This window comes from Tamandua tetradactyla, chromosome 9 (genome assembly GCF_023851605.1).
Source record: "Tamandua tetradactyla isolate mTamTet1 chromosome 9, mTamTet1.pri, whole genome shotgun sequence".
NCBI lineage: Eukaryota > Metazoa > Chordata > Mammalia > Pilosa > Myrmecophagidae > Tamandua > Tamandua tetradactyla.
Window position 1 is genome coordinate 94,562,424 of NC_135335.1, and position 20,869 is coordinate 94,583,292.

The following is a 20,869-nucleotide window of genomic DNA, read 5'->3' on the forward strand; positions in this document are numbered from 1 at the left end:
CTCTTGTGAGATCACCATATCCCAGCACTCAATGAGTGTCATGAAGAAAAAGAAGTGAGCTCCATAACACTCCAAATGAAGGCCATCACTATCAACTGCAGCTTGGCAAAAGCCCCATTATCCTAAGACATGACAACTAAACATTGATAAGTTGTCCATGACTTCATCGCACCTAGTACTGGGAGAGAAGCTAATTCTCTCTAGGAGGAAATGCCAGTTTTAGAATAAACCTTTTCCCCTGCAAGCCTTAAAATTATAAGTGATGTAAAGTTAAGATGAATTTTAGGAGAGGTATATTATTGTGAAAGTATTTTGAGATGTACATAAGATGTCACATAAACTCCATCTCTAGTGAGAGAGGACAGATAACACAAAGTATTTTTTCCAAGAGTAAATGTGCAGTAGCTTTGATATATTCAAACGTATAAAATATCCTTCAAAAGTAAAGAGGATATTTATAAGGAATGGACCTTAAGGAAATACGCTGAGTGAGATTAGCAGAAACAAAAAAACAAATATTATATGGTCTCACTGATATGAATTAACATTAATGAATGAACTTGGATAATTTCAGTTAAGGACAGAGGTCATTAAGAGATAGAATAGGGTAAATATTGGGTAATTGGAACTGAAAGGATACAGATTGTGCAATGGGACTGATTGTAAAACTTCAGAAATGGATAGCACAATACTACCTAACTGGAATACAATAATGTTAGAACACTGAATGAAGCTGAATGTGAGAATGAGAGAGGAAGGAGGCCTGGGGGCACAAATGAAATCAGAAGGAAAGATATATGATAAAGACTGACATGGTATAATCTAGGAATGCCTAGAGTATATAATGATAGTGACTGGATGTACAAATTTAAAAATGTTTTGCATGAGGAAGAACAAAGGAATGTCAATAATGCAGGGTATTGAAAATAGATGATAATTCATATTTTAAAACTTTAACTTATGTATGAGACTAAACAAAAAATATTTATTTGGTACAAAATTTATATTTTGACTAGTGCATTTCCTTATATAACTTATATGGACAGCTTAATTGAACACCATAACTACATGGAACCTTGCGTAGGGCATGAGATTTTGTAGGTTTGTCCAGAGTGATGCCTCGATAAATCCCAGAAGGATTTGAATAGTGAATAAAAAAGTATTTGCGAAGTCCACTTGGAGGAATGGTGAGAAAGGGGGAAAATTCAACTTCCCCAAGTGGAGAATTCTTGATATTTTCACAAGCAGTGGGGACAAACAAAGCAGTAGGCTGAGCCCTCAATCTTGGGGTTTGTTCATATGAAACTTAGCCCCACAAAGGATAGGTCACACCTACTTAAAATTAGGCCTCAAGAGTCACCCCCAAGAGAACCTCTTTTGTTGATCAGATATGGCCTTTCTCTCTCAGCCAACACAACAAGCAAACTCACTGCCCTCCTCCTCTCTATGTGGGACATGACTCCCAGGGATGTGGACCTTCCTGGCCACGTGGGACAGAAATCCTAGAATGAGCTGGGACTCAGCACCAAGGAATTGAGAAAACCTTCTCGACTGAAAGGGAGAAGAGAGAAATGAGACAAAATACAGTGTCAATGGCTGAGAGATTTCAAACAGAGTGGAGGGGTTATCCTGGAGGTTACTCTTACGCATTATTTAATATCACTTTTTTAGTTAAGGCATAACAGAAAGGCTGGAAGTAAATGCCTGAAAATGTAGAGCTGTGTTCCAGTAGCCATGTTTCTTGAAGATGATTGTATAATGACGTAGCTTTCCCAGTGTGACTGTGTGATTTTGAGAACCTTGTGTCTGATGCTTCTTTTCTCTACCTTATGGACAGATAAGTAAAACATATGCATTAAAAATAAATACATAATACAGGGAACAAATGTTAAAATAAATTTAGTAGATTGAAATGCTAGCGATCAATGAAAGGGAGGGGTAAGAGGTACGGTATGTATGAATTTTTTTGTTTTTTTATTTCTTTTTTCTGAATTGATGCAAATGTTCTAAGAAATGATATGATGATGAATATACAACTATGTGATGAAAAAAGAATGTTCATATTGTATGTTGATTAGTTTTATTAATAAAAATTTTTAAAAAAAGTACCCCATATGAGAGAGTTCAAATAGAGTCGAGAGGCTACTCCAGAGGTCACTCTCAGACAAGCATCAGTCAGACTCTGCTACCTGTCATAACTTGCCATACCCCAACCAAAACCACTCCAGCCAATCCTAAAGAATACCTAAGGCATTATATAAGATTCTACAAAGATTCCATGCACTAGGGTAATATTCCAGAAACCTACAACTTCCAGATGGATCCCTGGGCCAGATGAATCCTGAAATCCAAAGGGACCAGCCTCTCCAAAACATCAACCAGTTCCATCCTCCTATTCCATATTATCGGCAGCCCCTTCTAACATGAAAAAGTTAGAATGGGCATAGCCCAAATAACCCTAAGAGTGGGAGAAAGATCAAAAGTGATGATGGAGTTATACAGAGAAAGCAGGGTTTAACAAATGAGTATGATTGCTGAATCATCACATTGATATTTCGTTTATTGTCCAGTATTTTACAGCAGCTAGAAGTAAAAGCCTAAAATTGTGGAACTGTAACCCATACTAAACTGTGAACTCTGTTCTACAACTAATTATTGCGATGTGCTTTGAAAGCTATTTCTTTTTTGTATATTTGTTATTTTTCACAAAAAAGGAAAAAAATTTCTTCTACCCTTCAGTATTTTGGAGTAGCTAGCAGGAAAAACCTGAAGTAGTGTAATGGTAACCCATAACAAACTCTGAAATCTCTTCTGTAACTACTTGTTGAGGTGTACTTTGAAAATCATTGCTTTTCTTTTCTTTGTATGTATGTTATATTTGACAATAAAAAACATTTTAAAAAACTACCCCTATATACTGACATTTTAATTATATTAACCATCTACTTATTAAATAGATCTTCTATCACCCAGTAATATAATAAGGCTTCATTAGATTCGAAAGCTTCCCTAGAATTTAGCATGAACCTACAGGAGAATGGCTCGTGTACCAATGAAGAGGAATGGAAATACATTAAACGGATCAATCTTATAACACAGCAAGGAAACAGATCACTATCTTCATCACAAAGACCTTCGACTGCCTAGCAGAACAATGTGCTACATGCAAATAAACTATATATTTTAAAACCACACTTTTAAATATATAGCCATTTAAACTTTTCATCTGTATAGATTCACTTAAAATTTGGAACATCGATTATATATAATATACAATATATAATCATATAGTCTGGTATTTTTCTATATGTTATTACAAGAATTATTTCATTTAAGTCCCATAGATCAGATGAAGAAACAGGGGCTCAGAGATCTATCTTGGATCTCACAGTTAATAAGAGGGGGATACAGTATTTGATTCTACATCTACTTGAATTCATGCTTAGTCCTCTTTCTACCATAAGACACTGAATTTTTTTTTTTGGGGGGGGTCAAATTATCCCTACTTAGGTCACATATACCTGTTATAAGCTACTGTTTTAGTTTCCTAAGGTTGCTATAACAAGTTAACAGAAACTTGATGACTTAAAACAATAAAATGTATTATCTCATAGTACTGAGGGCAGAAGTCCAGCATCAGTTTCACTAGGACCAAATCTAGATGTTGGCAGAGCCATATTCCCTCCAGAAGTTCTAGGGGGGATCTGTTCCTTGCCTCTTCTGGTTTCTGGGATTACATTCCTTAGCTCATGGTCCCTTCTTTCACCTTCAAAACCAGCAGTATAGCATCTTCAAACCTCTCCTAGCTTCCATTGTCACAGTGCATTCTGCCTTCTGAGCATGTCTAATTTCTCTGTCTCTCTCTTATAAGAGCACTTGGGAAGGCAATTTGGGCCTATCTGGATAATCCAGGAAAATACTTGCATCTCAAAATCCTTAATTTAATCACATCTGTAAAAAATTTAACATATTAGGCAACATTCCCAAGTTCTAGGGATTAGGAACTGGTATTTTGGGGTGGTTGTTACTCAGCCACTAAAGTTACTTCCTTTTAAGTGTACTTTTGGAATCTGGCCCTTTAGTGCCATGAAAAGATTTAAAATAATTTCGATCAATACAATCATTTCATAGATTAATTCTTTGAGACCAAGGTAAAGTAAATGTCTTGCTTAAGATCATGCAGCAAATGTTTCTGAACTAACTAAGACTGCAAACTATTTTCCTTTATCTCCACTCTTTGTTAATATGTTATTCTTCTTCTTTAAGTGAATCACTAAAAATCACTGACCTTTTAAGCGTCATCAAATTATCCACGACCCCAACAAAACTCTGAAATCAGAAACTATCTAATAGACTGAAAAAATTTTACAAGGGAGTACAGTGATCATTTATTTCCACTGAAAATAATTAATGGTAACTTTAAATACGCAAATTGGAGAAATATGGAAAACAATCCACTTCAGGGAGTACAGTTTCCATGAACTTAAGTACTTCATACTTGGCTAAGTAATGATGGTCCTACTAACTTATTTTCCAAGAACTCAGAATTGTAAAACTTACAACTGAATGGAATTTTAGGAGATCAATTATTTTAAACACTTGTTTTCAGGTAAGGAAGGTATAAATCATACTCCCTGGACCAGGTAACTAAACCAAAGAAAGTCTAAATAACTTGATCAAGGTCATGCATTCAAGAAGGGTAATTTACCTAACAAATATCAAGAGGACCTAGAACATACCAGTGTTAAGCTCTTGCACACAAAAGTCATGTAATATGGTCTTAGTTCAGAGATTTCTGTCTGTGAGGAGGCTAGATGAGTAAACAGTCAATCACAAGTGTGCTATTGTATTAGAATAGAGCTAGCTACAGAGTGTTTGGGGATGGAAAAATTAACCCAGTTTTGAGGGGATGGCAGGGTAGTCGGGAATGCTTCCCAGTGATGGCATCTTATAGAAACCTGAAGGAAGGGAGGTGGAAGATGAGGGCAGGAATATCATTCCAGGTACATCTACCAGTGTGTGCAAAGTTGAATTTGGGAAACCAAGGCATGTTATGGAACTAAAATCAGCTCCACACGTCTGTAATGGGGAATCGAATGAGAAATGAGGCCAGAGCAAATCATGAGGGCCTGACATAACATGCGAAGGGAGTTAGGTACTATCCTGAGGTCATTGGGGAGAAATTAGGGCATTTAACAGGTTTGTGTGTATTTACTATCTGTAGTTATTTATATATATATATATATATATATATAGTATATATACTTTCTGTATCCAAAATACAAACAAATATTTAAGAATACTCTTTAAAAATATTTAGGCATTTTAAAATAATATTTAAGTATAAAGTTTTAAAAACACTTGACTATACTCTTATGGGTGGGAAAGAGTTGTGGTCTACGCTGTTTTCCTGATCACCTACACCAAATAAATTTAAGACTCTTCAGATCAGGAATGACAATAACAAGACTAGAACCAGAACAACCAGTATTGATGCCGCAGTAGTTCCTTTTCTGAATCTGCCAGTAATTACAAACCACCCCTGCCTCAGTGATATGTGCATATTAAAAACCTCCACAGTAGGTAGCATTTTACACTGTAGGTAATAATGACTTTAGCAAATCAGATTGCTAAGAATGATGTCATACAGTGAAGCTTTGGAGAACTACTTTCTTCTATCCCTAGTATAAAATTGTGCTGTTTTTTAATCAAGCTACAGTTTTTATTTCAGCATATTTAGAGTATCACTTATACCATAGCTAATGATCTTTTAAAATATTCCATTACTTTTTTTCTTTACTTCAGAAAGTTAAAAAAAAAAAAAAAAATCTTAAGACCGATTTTCAACGAAAACTGCATTAATGTGTAATGCTTTAGCAGAAAATGTAAGTCCTCAAATACTAGAATAGTCACGTAGTTCCCTCATGTAAGGGTGCTTTCTAGTATATTTTGTTGCATAAAGTGGTTTGCTCACCAGTGCACACAGCTGGGTCCCCCACTGGACTGCCCATTGTTTCCTGAAAGTTTCACTTACAGTTCTATGCCTACATACTTCTGCATTTTCTTTTAGGCCCAGAATATTCTTCCTCTCCTCTTTGTGTTTTAGGTCTCTATCTGGCTGAAGTCCGGTATCCTCAGTGTAAACCTCCCAATGTCATTTGTCTCTTCTGCAGTCACAGATTGCTCTTAATTTCTGGCCTGCTTAAAAGGCAGTTAGTATAAATTGCTTTATATTTTCTCTCAAATCCCTGTGAAGATCTCCTGTCTCCACCTCTAGATTGCAAACCCTTAAGTGGATATGGTCCAAAAAGTTCAGTCATGGGATGAGAAACTGAACTATGGAATTTACCCAGGGCTGAGTATTTTTGATACCCCTGGTTTAAAAGTGCATCATACAAGGGATTGAGAAAACCTTCTCGGCCGAAGGGGGAAGAGAGAAAAGAGACAAAATAAAGCGTCAATGGCTGAGGGATTCCAAACAGAGTCCAGAGGTTATCCTGGAGGTTATTCTCATGCATTAAATAGATATCACCTTTTTAAGCAAGGTGTAACAGAGAGGCTGGAGGAAAGTTCCTGAAAATGTAGAGCTGTGCTCCAGTACCCATGTTTCTTGAAGATGATTGTATGACATAGCTTTCGCAGTGTGACTGTGTGATTGTGAAAACTTTGTGTCTGGTGCCTCTTTCATCTACCTTCTGGACAGATGAGTAAAATGTATGGGTTAAAAATAAATAAATAATAGGGGGAACAAATGTTAAAGTAAATGTAATAGATTGAAATGCTAGTGATCAATGAAAGGAAGGGGTAAGGGTTATGGTAAGTATGACTTTTTTTCTGTTGTCTCTTTGTTTCTTTTTCTGAATTGATGCAAATGTTGTAAGAAATGATCATGATGATGAATATACAACTATGTGATGAAAAAAGAAAGTTCATATTGTATGCTGATTGGTTTTATTAATAAAAATTAAAAAAACTGTATTTTGTAATATAAGATGTGCTTTAAATACGTAAAAACTAAGAGTGACTTTTTTCTTTAGGCTTGTACTCCACAATCTGTTTTCTTACAATCTCCACAGTCACCTCTTTTGCCCCTATTCTTGGTTTTTCTTTCTTTTGTTCTCTTTTAGAGCTTATGTCCCTGAACAGATTCGTTATCTTCTTTATTTTCAGCTCTTCACTCTCTCCTCAAATAACCTTCCGTTTTCAAATATCTGCCACCAGTCTCTTAAAGAACCAGGTCTCTACTCTTTCCCCCAAACTTCAGAAGGTTGTGAATTTTCTAATTTTAATTCTTAAAGAATTTCAAGTGTTCTAATATTTCCCTTTTTTAAAATGCCAGGTATATCTACCATTCCTGCCTCTTTCTTAGTTTCAATATTAATTCTCATTCATCAAATAATCTATTAGTTGCTTTCCTGATACATTCCCCTAAAACTAGAAAAGGATATTCTCTTTTTTTTTATACAGTAGCAATTCAAGAGGTCTCACTGGGCACCAGGCACCATTTAAGCTGTTCACAGGTATCACCTCCATCTTCTCTGATCTTTTCACCAATCAAGCTATGGACACACTGAATCATTTTTCTATTCCTCAGAATTATCAAACTCCCTCTGTGCTGCTCCTATCTTCCCACCTCCTCAGAAACGCCTTCTCTAACCACACAGTTTAGAATAGTCCTTCAGCTATTTACTGTTACAACACCCTTCTTGTTCTTTTCATTGCACTTACTCAAATTTTTTCCTTATTTAGCTCTTTATTTGTTTGTTTTTTACACTATTACCTGAGTGTCAGCTCTGTGAGAGCAAAACAGCATCTTTTTTCACCACTGTATCTGGCACTCAATAAATTTCAGATGAATGACTAAACAAAGGATTAGATGATCTCATTCAATCCTTACCATGCACGAAACAGCAGATATTGTTACTATCCTTGCTTTATTGATAAAAGCTTGCTCCAAATCATGCACTATTATCTGGCAGTTTAGGGCCTCATGTCTTTGGCTTGCAAGTTTACATTTAATCTTGACCTCTTTTAATTGACCTATTTTAATCAAATCTCTTTTAATCAAATCCCACACTTTTAATCAATTGATCATACTGCCTCTTTGGCAGGAATTCGGGCTTAGCCTCCTTTGCTCTGATATCATGGCTGAGATTACTTCTACGGGATTCCTCTCGGATGATGGGTTCCTATTTCAGTTCATTTAACATCCAGCCGAATGTCTGGGCTTGGGTTATATTTCCCTCACACTTTCTTCTCATGTCAGTCCTTTTACAGTGCTACTCATTAGCTTGATATCTTTCCTGGGAGTTCAAAACCCTTGTCTTCATCACTCCAGTGAAGCATCTCCTTCTCTTTTCACAGTATGTATCTAAATGCTCAATGGCCTCTTCTGTTTTTCTATTATTCCTTTGGCTTCTAACATTCTCATTTTATGTTCTTTGCTTTCTCTCTCGCTTCATGGATGCAAGCATTTTTGAACTTAAAAACATTCTGTAGTTTTGTTTATCAACTTTTTCTACTATAATCTGACTAATGTCCTTCACATCTTTTTTTCATGCTTATGAAATCACATCCTTCTACAGAGATGTTACAAAAATGCCCAAGAAATCTGGTTTACTGCACTGTTAATTGCTATTATTAAAACATCTCACTTTAAATCATAATCAGTTTATAAATCAGTGTCATATGTTACCATTTTCCTCATTTTACAGATTATTAATTCTTTTAATAATTCTACCAATATATCAAAGCTCTTTAGGCTTTGAAAACATATAATTTGAAAACAATTGAATAAAGAAGCTCAGCTTTTAATCATTATTACAGTGACCAAGATCAATTTAACATATGTAGTCAGATCCTTCATATAATTAAAATAAATCTAATTCAGCAGTCAGTACCAAAATGTTCTTCCTTTAAAGAAGTATGTGAACACACTTCATGTATAAATTAGGATTTAACTCCAGTGTCTTGGAACTGGACTTCTAAGACATGGGTTTTTCTACTGTCGAATTGAACTGGAGGACACATATGTGTATATTTTACATTGTTAACCTGCTGATAACCAGCATTAATGGGAAAATGAATTTCATTTGAAGAACCTACATTTGGCAGGAGAAATGTAGATGCAGAAAAGTTTGCTAATCTAGATGAAATTCTGGAAGTTGAAAATATCAAAGAAAAGAGAAAAACCTGTAAAGAGAGAAAACGTTTTAAAAATGATCATGGGGATGAATACACAACTATTGATACTGTGAGCCACTGATTGTATGCCATGTATGGACTGTATGTGCGTGAAGATTTCTCAATAAAAACATTTAAAAAAAAAAAAAACGGTAAAGGGCGGGCCATGGTGGCTCAGCAGGCAAGAATGCTTGCCTGCCATGCCAGAGGACCCGGTTCGATTCCCGGTGCCTGCCCATGTAAAAAAAAAAAAAACAGTAAGGAGAGTTATTGGGAAGAGAATATTTAGCCTGGATGAAAAACACAGAGTGAGAACTTAGTAACCTCCATTCTCTGAAGGATGCTTACCTGTGATTCTCTGATTTCACTAAAGGCAGAGTTATAAGAAATGTGCCTGAGTGCTGAGCTGAGGCAGAACTCAATGGTGATTCAAAATAAGATGAGGCTTCCGACAGAGCATGTTGAACTTACATTGTTGAAGTTTTTACACATAGAATATAAACTATCCATTTTGGACAAAAGGTCTCTGCCTCTGGTCCTGTACATCACCTCCAGTTCTCCACAAGGTTAATGCTTGACTTTCCCTGATTCAAAGTTATGTAAGGAGTAAAGGATGGGGGGGTGAAAAACAAGAAAAAGAGGAAAGAATAATGTGGTTGTGAACAAAGAATAAAGTATCAGGGTCTGGCAACACCTTGGAAGCAAAGGTTGTCACTTGATGGCCGATTCTCCTTATAGATGTACACCTGCCTCAAGACAGAACTATTAGGAAGAAGTTGTTTAACCTCAAATGATAAAGTCTGTGAATACCCTACATTATTCTCCACATAGGGGCAATGTCTCGGGAAAGCTTCAGGATGAGCTAGCAGGTTTATTAGCACAGTGTGTTAACACAAGTCCCCTGAAAGAATAACAATTTTAGGGAAAAAAAATGACCTTTTAAAAAGTTCTTATCTTGCAGTTAACCCATGCTGTTCAGAATCAGTTATAGTTGTAGTGGAAATTATAAGATTATATTTAGTTGACAATTATTAGAAGTTGGTAGTACATCAACTTCATCGATACTTTGCCTCTTTTATAGGGGTTACTCAGATGATTCATCAATACCTCATTGTCAGCATTCATTGTCGGAAGCATGCCAAACATTGGAACATTCCTCATTAGTGACAACACGCATACTGACAGATTAGATACAGGTAAAGGTAGACAGTTTTAGGTTGAAAAATTATTAGGTGAACCATAAAATGAGGCAATGCTTAACTGCCAGCACTATGAAACTATCAAATGGTAATTGGTTGCACGTGTTAGCAGCAGTAAAAAGTCACTGTCCAGTTGTCCACCTTACATGGGAATCTAGTCCGAGTGTCCTCTTTGATTTATTGTTCCAATTAGAACACAGTGTTCAAAGAAAGAACACAACTGACCTGATTTAAAAGTATGGAGACCTTTGAGATCATTATTTTGTGGTGACCTGGCTCCCTTTTAGATATCTTGAAGCTTTCTATTTGCATAAAATCCATACTAATTAAATGTTTGCTTTGAAACTAATTTTGTAAAGCATCACATTTTTTACTTATCATTAAGTCAGTATTAATGAGTCCCCAATGACTTCCCAGATGCACATACATTTCCTTTCACTTATTTCAAGGGTACCTTTCTAAGTTATCCTTTGTTACGTTGATTGGCTGGTACTAAGATAAAGGTAATATACATTACTGACAATGCTGACAATGAGGTATTGATGAATCATCTGAGTAACCCCTATAAAAGAGGCAAAGTATCGATGAAGTTGATGTACTACCAACTTCTAATAATTGTCAACTAAATATAATCTTATAATTTCCACTACAACTATAACTGATTCTGAACAGCATGGGTTAACTGCAAGATAAGAACTTTTTAAAAGGTCATTTTTTTTCCCTAAAATTGTTATTCTTTCAGGGGACTTGTGTTAACACACTGTGATAAAAAAAGAGTGGAGGTAACGGAAAATAAATATTTTTAATCAACAAAAACAAGTAATAAACACCCATTGGTCAAATGGTAAATGGAAGTGATCTTAAGTCATAGCAGCATAACATGAAAGATTAAGATAATTCTGCATAAAGGGCTTGAGAAAAATGAGATTTGTTATATTTCTAGACTGTGATAAATCTGTAATGCAAGTACATGAACATGAATTTTATGCCCCATCTTACTGCAGAACTAAAAGAGATCTTTATTTTCTGGGGGAAGCGCTAATAATTTACTTACATTAAACAAACATCAACCATTAATACTGACAAATGTGGAACAGAAATACTAAAGACGTCATTTGCAATTACTCTTCATTTGAAAGTTCACAGAATTAATATTGAGGTAGATTAAAATCACTCTGAACACATATATTACTCTTCCTTCTGAAATATAATAAAGAAATACCATTTCCACTACAATTTTGGATAAGCATACAGGCATTTAAGGCTCAGAAAAGATGTAGTTATTCATAGGCAGCTCATAAATGTGAGGAACATTAGCTCTACTTCAAGTGAACTGTCAACTTTTTTCCCAACATTTTGGCTTGTGGGAAGTCAGACTTTTGGATAATAAATGGGGTTTGCCTCTGAAGATTAAGGTAATTGTACAGGAATTTAAAGTGCTCATTCACATTCTACTAAAAGCTAATTACACACTAAAGAAATGCACTGGGAAAGGGATTTTCCTATTAAGCTGGATAGTAAAAGTATAGAAGAAAATATATGTACAATGGGGTTTCCTTGATTCTATATGATTCTTTTTAAAAAAAAATTCTGTGCTTAAATAGCATTTTGAAAACATCTGTCTTTAAGAATGATCTGCACCTTTGGATACTAGATTATTGAAATACCCAAGACCTAGAGAGTGGTTTCTCTGAATTTTCCTACTACAATTTCAGCATATGTAATTCCTGCCAACTGTTTTCTTGTGTTTCTCCTAGTAGTTAGTTATAAATCAGGTTTATGAAGAGGAAACACTCTCAAATTGTGTATTTTTAATGGATTTATGATTAAAAAAACCCATCAAGTTGGAGGGTCCATATGGAAGGAATGCAATAAAGGTAACAGGACAGTGTCATGTAAACATTAAATACAGTGCTTTCCATCTTCATAAATCCTTGATGCTTGTGATTAAATACTGCCGGTTATAAATTAAGCAACCAAGCTCTAGAAACATCTACAACTAAAATAAGACACTAGTAGAAGTCATAAATTGTGCATAAGTTTGCTTTCCAGAACTCTCATGTATTTATTAGTAAGTGATAGCCAAGTCCCTATTTTCCTTAACAAATGTTTTTCTCATGATATTTAACTTTCTAACAATAAGGTCTAGTCTTGATTAAAAAGTAATAATGAAAACCTTTAAATCTAGACAATAATTTGTATTTTTTTATCTAATGAAGCACCCTATTTTGATTTGTAGACCCATTTTAAAGAAACTAAAAATAGCCTTCTTAGTATATAGCTTTAATTCTCTAAGATTCTGCCTTCTATATTGTATATCAGAGTTGTGTATCAGAAGTTTCTGCAACAGCCTGATTTCCCACTGGTATTTACAATCAAATTATTTTATTACACATGGGAACAATTAAACATTTTGCCCTCAGCTGTAAACAATCACTGTAGACAATTACATTCATGTATTTTTCTTAAATAGCCATGTATTCCTAATGACCTCTGTTAACATAAGTGAGATTGATGTATGCGTATTTTTTGTGTCTATATGTAATTATATTCCCAAACATAATATCAAAACAGAAATTTCATTAGCATATTCTGATACCAAATGGGTACCTTCAACTATACATTAACATATTTCATTTCTGTTCCACTGTCATTTTACATCTGTTGTAATTTCATTTGAAAAATGTGCTGTTCGCAGGAAGAAACAATTAAGGTTTAGAATAATTTGTCTTTTAGAGTTTTGTGGTGTCTAACTCTAATAACGAGGTATCAGTGTTGTCTGCAGTAGAGAGGTAGAGGAAATAAGGAGAGAAGTTACAACCAAATAGACTCACGCTTGAATCATGGCACTGCTGATGGTTAGGTGAATAAACTTGGACAATTTGCTATACTCTGACTTAGTTTTTCACTTGTGAAAAATGTTGATGGTTATATTTAAACCATAGAACTATTATGATTATTAAATGAGATGTATATTTAAAGAGCTAGGGCACATCCTACGTACTTAGTAAATATTGATTTCTCTATTGCCTCCCATACTCTTCCCCATAAATGCTCAGAAACTCTGAGGCCATCTGTTTGAGGTACATTCATCCTTAGCTGTCTCAGGTTTAGGGGTACATTTTATTTTCACTAGACTCCCCTTTTCTACAAGTGATAACCACGGGAGAAGCCTACAGCTGTTCTATTCACATCTAGAAATGAGTCCATCAGTCCCAGTTTCAAGGGAACGTAACAGCTGTACCCAGCCTTTCTAGGAGGCCGAACTGGAGCTGAGTGGTAATGTTTCAAGGACAAAGCTCTAGATGTAAAGACTGATAAAACAAACCCTAAATGAGCCTGCACATATCTAATGACAGATACACCAAAGCTATTCTAAATTATTCAAGCTTTCTCAGACTTCTAGTGGAAGAAATATAATTCATCTCTGTGACCTCTATTCTCATATAAAGATAATGAAGCAAACACATACCATCCTCAATAAAGAAATTCTAGTAATCATCAAAATTGAGAAGAGTCTTCTTAACCCGTGGTATTTTTAGGACCATCCATTCTCAGGGAACCAGTTTTGGAGGTGGAAGTTAAAAATGATTTTGCAGCGCTTATGGGTGATTTCCTTACTTCTCTTTTGTTAGCATTTTGCTGGCAAAAAGCCAGAGAAACAGTTGTTTAATTACCCAGGACATCACAAACATATAACCTCTTAGACAAGCTGTTACGGTATTTTAGCAGTGATAAAACTAGGGTCAAAAGTAACAAAGAAAATTAATCTTTAAATAAGCAAGCCTCAAAAGAACAGCTTTGTGTATTGAGAGTAATTAATAACTTATTTGGGAAAATGTTACTGAAATGTGGTTTTTGGAAAAGGAAATGACACTCTTCAGAGGTCAGATACCCTAATATTTAACAGGCTACCTTTTGATGGGCTGACTGGCTACCCTGTAGGCATGGCAAACGTTTATTCACATATAATTATGCAACGTTTAGACAATATCCTAATGATACCATGTACTGAATCAGTCCTGTGGGAAGTCGTAGCTGCACTCTTGGCCACATGTGAAAGTAAGACTTTTTCGCTCTCTCCTTTCCACTTGCTATGTTTTGATGCAGACGTTCTTAGAAAGCCTAAAATATTTATGGTTTGACATTATTTAAGAGGGTAAACATTTTGCCTTTCATTTTTAATCATTGATTAAGGTTATGTCATTACATGTTAGAATAAATTAGAAGATATTTAGCTTGTAATTTTAACAAGGACTAATTGTATACTTTATATTAAAGAGATATTTGCATACTTTGGACTGTTGGATGGAAATTTTCCACACAGGTTTTCACACAATAAATTGCACAATTTTCTCTTTGCAGATAGTTTTTAGTTTGTAGAAATATAATTCACTGTGTACACTGGAAAATCATTTTAATAAATAATTCATCACAAAGTGATTTTTTTTGAAAAGAAAAGTAATTTAAATATGTATCACATTATAAAGAAGCATAAAATGTCAAAATAGATCAATCCAGTTAGCATCCAAGGAAAAAAAAAAGAAGAATGTTTGCTCAAAGTTGACACTCTGAAATTTTATGATATTTCTTTGAATTTTATCCATGAACTAAACATACAAAGAGGAACTTCAGTCCATGGTAATTCTTATTTTTTAAACTTCCATCCTACTTTTCAATAAGTGTTTGGAAGGCTTCTTCCCCATTCTCCTAATTGGATGGAGCCACAGCTATTTTGTTTTAGAGGCAAAAGTATTACATTTTAAATCAGCAATCATAAGGCAATAAATATTATAGAAAACACAGGTAACATATGACTCTCTTGCAAAAAATAAAAACAAAAAACTCTCTGGCAGAAAAAAAGTCTTCATAAATGGTATTTCTGTCATTTTCTGTGAGTCAGAATGGGAGAAAAACATGGGTAATGGACTATTTAACATCTCTGATATAAAGCATAAAATAGAACAGATCAAAATACTACAAATAACTTTATTATCTTCATTTAGTAAATGCAAACAGTAGCTGAGGAACAGAAGTTAATGTTGGACGTATGTAAGTCTGTAAAGAAGAAACTAAGTATTAATTCTTCTAAATCTTTATTTAAAAATGTAATGCCAAATTCTGGCCAACGATCATTCTAAGAACGACCTGGTGCTTTCTGAGCCAAGGTATCTTGAAACGCGTGGTCCATGTATTTCATTGGCAAATATGTGCTTGTAATTCCCAAACAACTAGAGTCCCTTTAAAAGGTGATTTGGAATTTACCATTGAGATAATGCTAAGTGACCCATTAAAAATGTTTGAACGTCATTGTCTACTGTCTTCAGTATGCCATTACATAGCCTAGAGATCCTTTCAAATGACAATCAATAGAGGTTGAATAAGTCCCACCACTTGAAAGTAACTAGGAAAGGAAGTCAACAGTGTAATCTGGCTTTGCTGCACTGAATTCAAGAGGAGACACAATATCCACCCCTTTTCTTCTTGTTTTCCCTCCCCCTACCCAGCCCACACTCCCTTAAGGCAAAAAGAGAAGAAGAAGAAAGAAGGAAAGAGGAAAGAAATAAATTCAGGGATCTAGAATCTAATTTGTAGTGAGAAGAGCACACCCTATGGGAGAAACTAGAGCCATGGAAACAGACTTATGACTTATGCTTTGAAAATAAAAGAATGACAATGAAATTTGCGTGAGGTCTGTGTGAATCTAGACCCAGATGTTTACAACGCTGTAGTAGTATAGCTCTGCAACATGAGAGGTTTCAGAAGAAACGAGGACAACAGGACACCACAAAGCAGCGCATATGCTATTGGCAATGCAGACTTGAGCATCATGTTACCGAGAGAGAAGGCAGGCAGCAGAAGACAAATAGCAGCGGTGGTGCCTGCAAAACTAACTTCACGCACTGCAATCACTCACACCAACATGAAGGATTCACCCCACCACCACCACCACCAAAAAAAAGACTCCAAACCAGAAAAACAGTTTTCGCTTCCATCTAGAAGAGGTGGGGTAAAGGGATGGGGTTGGAGGAAACGTGAAATGACTTTTCTTTCTTAAAGTTCTCACACGTATAATCGACAGCGGATACTTATTTTCAGTTTGAGGAGTCTGCCCCTAAACTCTTAGGACTGCCAGCGAAAAGAAACCAAACGTGGTTACTCGTGCCATTTACAGAGGGGAGGGGAAGGAGATCTTGGGATGAGGTGAGGAAGGGTGGTGGAAAGAGAGAGAGAAGGAGACATCTCGGGACTGCAACAACTCTCGGGCGCCCTGCGTGGTCCGGCGAGTGACAAGCTAGAGAGAAGGGGTGAATAGGGTGGCAAGGGGTGGGGGATGCGGAGGGGGCGCACCGAGGGGAGGGGGGTGAGGCAGCGCGATGTATACGGGGTTGGGGGTTGTGATTTAGTGTGAAAGTATTCCACTTAATCATTTTACAGGGGTTGAGGACGTAAATATTTAGCTGGCCACATCTGGAAGAGATTTCCCCCCCGTGTGTGTGGGGGGGGTGGGTAATTGGAAGGAGGGGAGCACGCGTTTGTTACTTACTGTACGGGCAGTTCTCCTTCTTGGTACCGCTGACCTTCCCGTTCTTCTCAATCTTGAGAAAGTACTTGGTGAAAGAGAACAGCTTTCTCCAGCGTACGTCTCCTTGGAGGTGATTGTAGCTCCGCACGTGCCTCCCCGCACTGGAAGGAGAGGAGAAGGAGGAGGAAGAGGAGGAGGAGGACGAGGAAGAAGAGGAGTTGGTGGCCTCTGGTGACACCATGTCCTGACCAAGGGCTTGGCAGGTGACAGGGACGGAAGACACCAAGAGCAGCAATAAGAAGCAGCAGCAGCTGCCGGGCAGGTGGGGAAAGGCTGAGGCACAATGTGTCAGTATCCATTTCCACATTGTACTGAAACTCTCGGCACTGGAAATTGTCTCATCAGAAGGAACATACTGGAAGGGTAAGACCTGGTGCAAGGCAAGGAGAGAGCTGGAGGTGGCGGCCGCTGGTTAGCTCCCTCGGGGCGCGGATCTGACCAGAAGTGAATGCACCAACATCCATAACTCCTTGGAAGGGCCGGCTGCCTCTCCTTGCCCCTTTCTCGGATCCGCTGCCTTGCGCCTCTTAAGTCACCTTGTGAATGGTGGACGTGGGTGGCCGCAGGAACTGGTGGCGGCCGCGGTGGTGGTGGTGTTGGTCACCAGCGATCTTCACTCCCCTAGGAGCTACTTTGTTCTCTTCTTCACTCCTTTCTTCAGCATGTTAGAAGCAAAAAAAAGGTCTGAAAAACAGATGACAGCACGATGAACAAAACCCAAAGAGGGTGGGGTGGGGGGCCGGGGTGATGTCTGCGCCCCTCCGCAGTTGGCACCTTCAGGTCCCCTCTCTGCAGAGCCGCAGCCTGCTAGCCGGTTCTGAAAGTGCGCCCTTTCGGAGTTGTCAGAACTGGAGGCAGCTGCCTGGTCGCCGTTGTTTCCTTCCCGGTCTTGCTTTCTCTTTTTGGTGGTGCCTGTTGATTTGAAGCCTCCAGAAAGTCACTTCTTGTTTGGGGGGGTGGGGGGGGGGGGTTGGCGGTTGGTGTTTTGTTTGGCTCTATTCCCCCACCCCCTTCCTTTGGAAGGCCCGCTTGTAAACAGGTTGAAGCCTGGAGTCTAAATGTCAGTGATTCCAAGCCAGAGGTGGGCTCTGCCTCTGCTGGTCAAACCTCATTTGCAGGGGTGGAGAAGCGGGGGGAGGGGGTCAAACGGCGGTGGGACATCTGAAACCCTCGGCTGCTGGGAACTCCAAGGAGAGAGAATGGGGGGAGGGGAAGGGATCGGGAAGGGGGAGAGCTGGGGAGCGGGGAGCTTTTGCACTGAGCTCGGGGGCTGCCGGGTGCCTTCCGCGCCGCCGCCGCAGCCGCAGCCTCCGCCGGCGCCTCCAGCTCGGGCTAATTGCTCCTAAAGCGTCCTTGGGCTCGCGGCGCTGGCCACCGGCACGGGTTGCGTCCTCATGCTTTCCGAAGTTCGCTGTCTTCCAAGCCTGAACCAATCCCCTCTGGGGAGCCCCTTTCTCACTTGTTTTCCTGTGTAGGATTTTTCCCTCTTCTGGTAGTAAAAGTTCGTGAGAGCCACCTGGAGCCTGGTGCCTGGCTGAATTTCCCTCCCCCGCCCCCACCCCTCTCTTTCAGAAAGAGGGGAGGACAAGGGGAAAAGCAGAAGATGCTGGAGGATAAACTTTCCGAAGCAGCAGATTATAAATTGGTCGGCGCGAGCACAGAAAAGGGAGACATAATTAGCTTCCTTTCTCCTCTTTGCCAGCTTCCAAGGAGGTCTCTTGCTTTAATGAATCACTGATTTCTCGCTTCCGTTGCTGAAGTAAAAAGTTCACACTTTGGCCCTCTCTGCCTTTTAAGCTCAGGGAGATTTATCGTCACCCTTAAAAGTCGCCTCTCTCTTGGCGCAAAAGAAATCAGGGACCCAAATGACCGATTTCTAATTGCTAACATGAGTCAGTTACTGAATCACGCGTGCACTTCAAAGCGAACGCACTTTATTGCGACTGCAAAGATTTTACCATACAATTTGGCCAAGTAGCCTACTATCTGTTTTCTTTTCCAAGCAATTTCCTTTGCACTTTTCCATAAAGGGGCGTTGTTGTTTCGTTTTGTTTTGTTTTCCTATCTTCAAATGTAATGTTTAAAGGGCACTTTTTCTTTTCTTTTTTTTTTTTTAGGCTAGAGCTGCATATCAGCCCTCATTTCTTCTCACTCTTTCTCCACCACCTCACCCCACTCCCTCACAGCTCAGGGAAGCACACAACCCAGGTACAGACAGAAACAGGTCCCAAACTAGAAAAACCTTTGCCGAGAATTGAGGCACAAAGCAGGAAATACCGTGATAATTCATTCCAATATGAGTAAGAGACGCTTCCTCGGGGACCTTACCTTTAAAAATAACTCTAGATTAAGGAAAGCTTGCCTGAAGGAGTGCCTAAAGATGCACTGGTCCGACTGCCTTATGTAAGGCAGTTGGGCATTTGAACTACGTTGAAGCATATGAAACTGCCGATATTTTACCATTTTGGGCTACCAAGGTGGCAATTTCATGCGGTTCAACACAATATTAAAGCTGCCAATGTGAAAAAGGAGAAACACTTCAAGGTGAATTTGGGAGTTCAACAAGTACAACTGTGATTTGGAGGAAATCAATAAGAAGAACTTGTGTACATAAAGCACACTAGAATCCCTACATACATTTGGCCTTAATTTTCATTGTGAACAGGAAAATATACAAAGAAAATACAATTCTGGCTTTAGAATGGCCATTTAAGAACAATCCCCCAATTACATTATTTAATGACTTGAAAAATACCTTTATGTGCATGCTGTTATATTTTCCTGTACATTCAGAGCCTTTGAAATAAAAACATTTAATACTAGGATTAGGATTTTAATTGCATTATTTATACAACCCGTTGCCGTACTAATTCAGAAGATTTCAATAGTGTGGTGAAACCCACAATAGATTCTTAAGCTTAATATAATTAGCCCTGATTTCCGTAGCTATTAATTGGAAAGTTGAGCAAAGAAAGAGCATACGTCAAACAAGGCCTGCTCTTTAATTAGAGCATGGATATTTAAAAATGAACCCACAGTGCTCTTTTCAATTTTCAAGTTCACAGTTTTATACCTGAGCTGACAAATGCCTAAAAGAGTATAGTGTTTCTAAGAGACTTGGCTTTCATTCCAATAGTTCAGCAGAATCCAAATGTTTGAATTGACAACTAATTAAAATTGCATAGTTTGTTGTGTGTGGTTTTTTAAATTATGTTCCACAAAACCATACAATAAAGGTTCTGCTGTGAAAAGTTGTAAAACATAGGAAGTTCTTGCTTTGGGGTTGGTTTCTCTACACTGGGAACCAACATTAATGATGCCAGCTTGGAATATTTTCTTTTTTAAAAACTTACAAAAGACCCCCACCCCCACTCCCCACCCCAAAGCTTCTCTCTCTCTCTCTCTCTCTCTGTCTCTTTCTCTCTCTTTCTGACACCCACACACACACACACACACACACCAACAAATTTCTGCTCTGGCAGAAGAAGCTGTTCAGATAATTTAGTTAGAAGTTTTATTTTTTACTGTATCTGAAATGGGGAAAAGAAAGACCTCTTTAAAACTTCCATATTAAAATCTTGTTACAGCAGGTGCAGTGTTTAAAAGTTCTAGAGCCCTTTGCTACTCCTTTGCACAACGTGATGACAGGAAGGGCATTTACAAAACAGCCCAAAGGAAAAACTGACATAGCTTTTTAGATTATATCTCATTCCTCTTTCTCTTTTCTGTGCAGCCTTTCTTTTATAGCACAGTTGAATCCCTAAATACCCCACTGCTTTGCATTGTTAGGTCACCTTTTAGGTTAGCCAGAGAAAGCCTGAGAAAAGTTCTACAGGAAAGATGCACTATTTAACGGAATTCAATCTCTCTCAATAGATTTGAATCACTAACATAAATGTAT

General features: G+C 37.8%; 1 protein-coding gene across 1 annotated transcript in view; it reads right to left on the reverse strand.

The window, feature by feature from the left end:
* The window catches only part of FGF10 (fibroblast growth factor 10), an 87,692-nt gene extending 69,822 nt beyond the window's left edge, over window positions 1-17,870 (reverse strand). Inside the window, exon 1 of the mRNA XM_077117116.1 lies at window positions 16,930-17,870. Coding sequence (XP_076973231.1) covers window positions 16,930-17,275 — 346 coding nt within the window. The 5' untranslated portion in view covers window positions 17,276-17,870. The remainder of the gene's footprint in view (window positions 1-16,929) is intronic.
* Window positions 17,871-20,869: the final 2,999 nt, after the last annotated feature.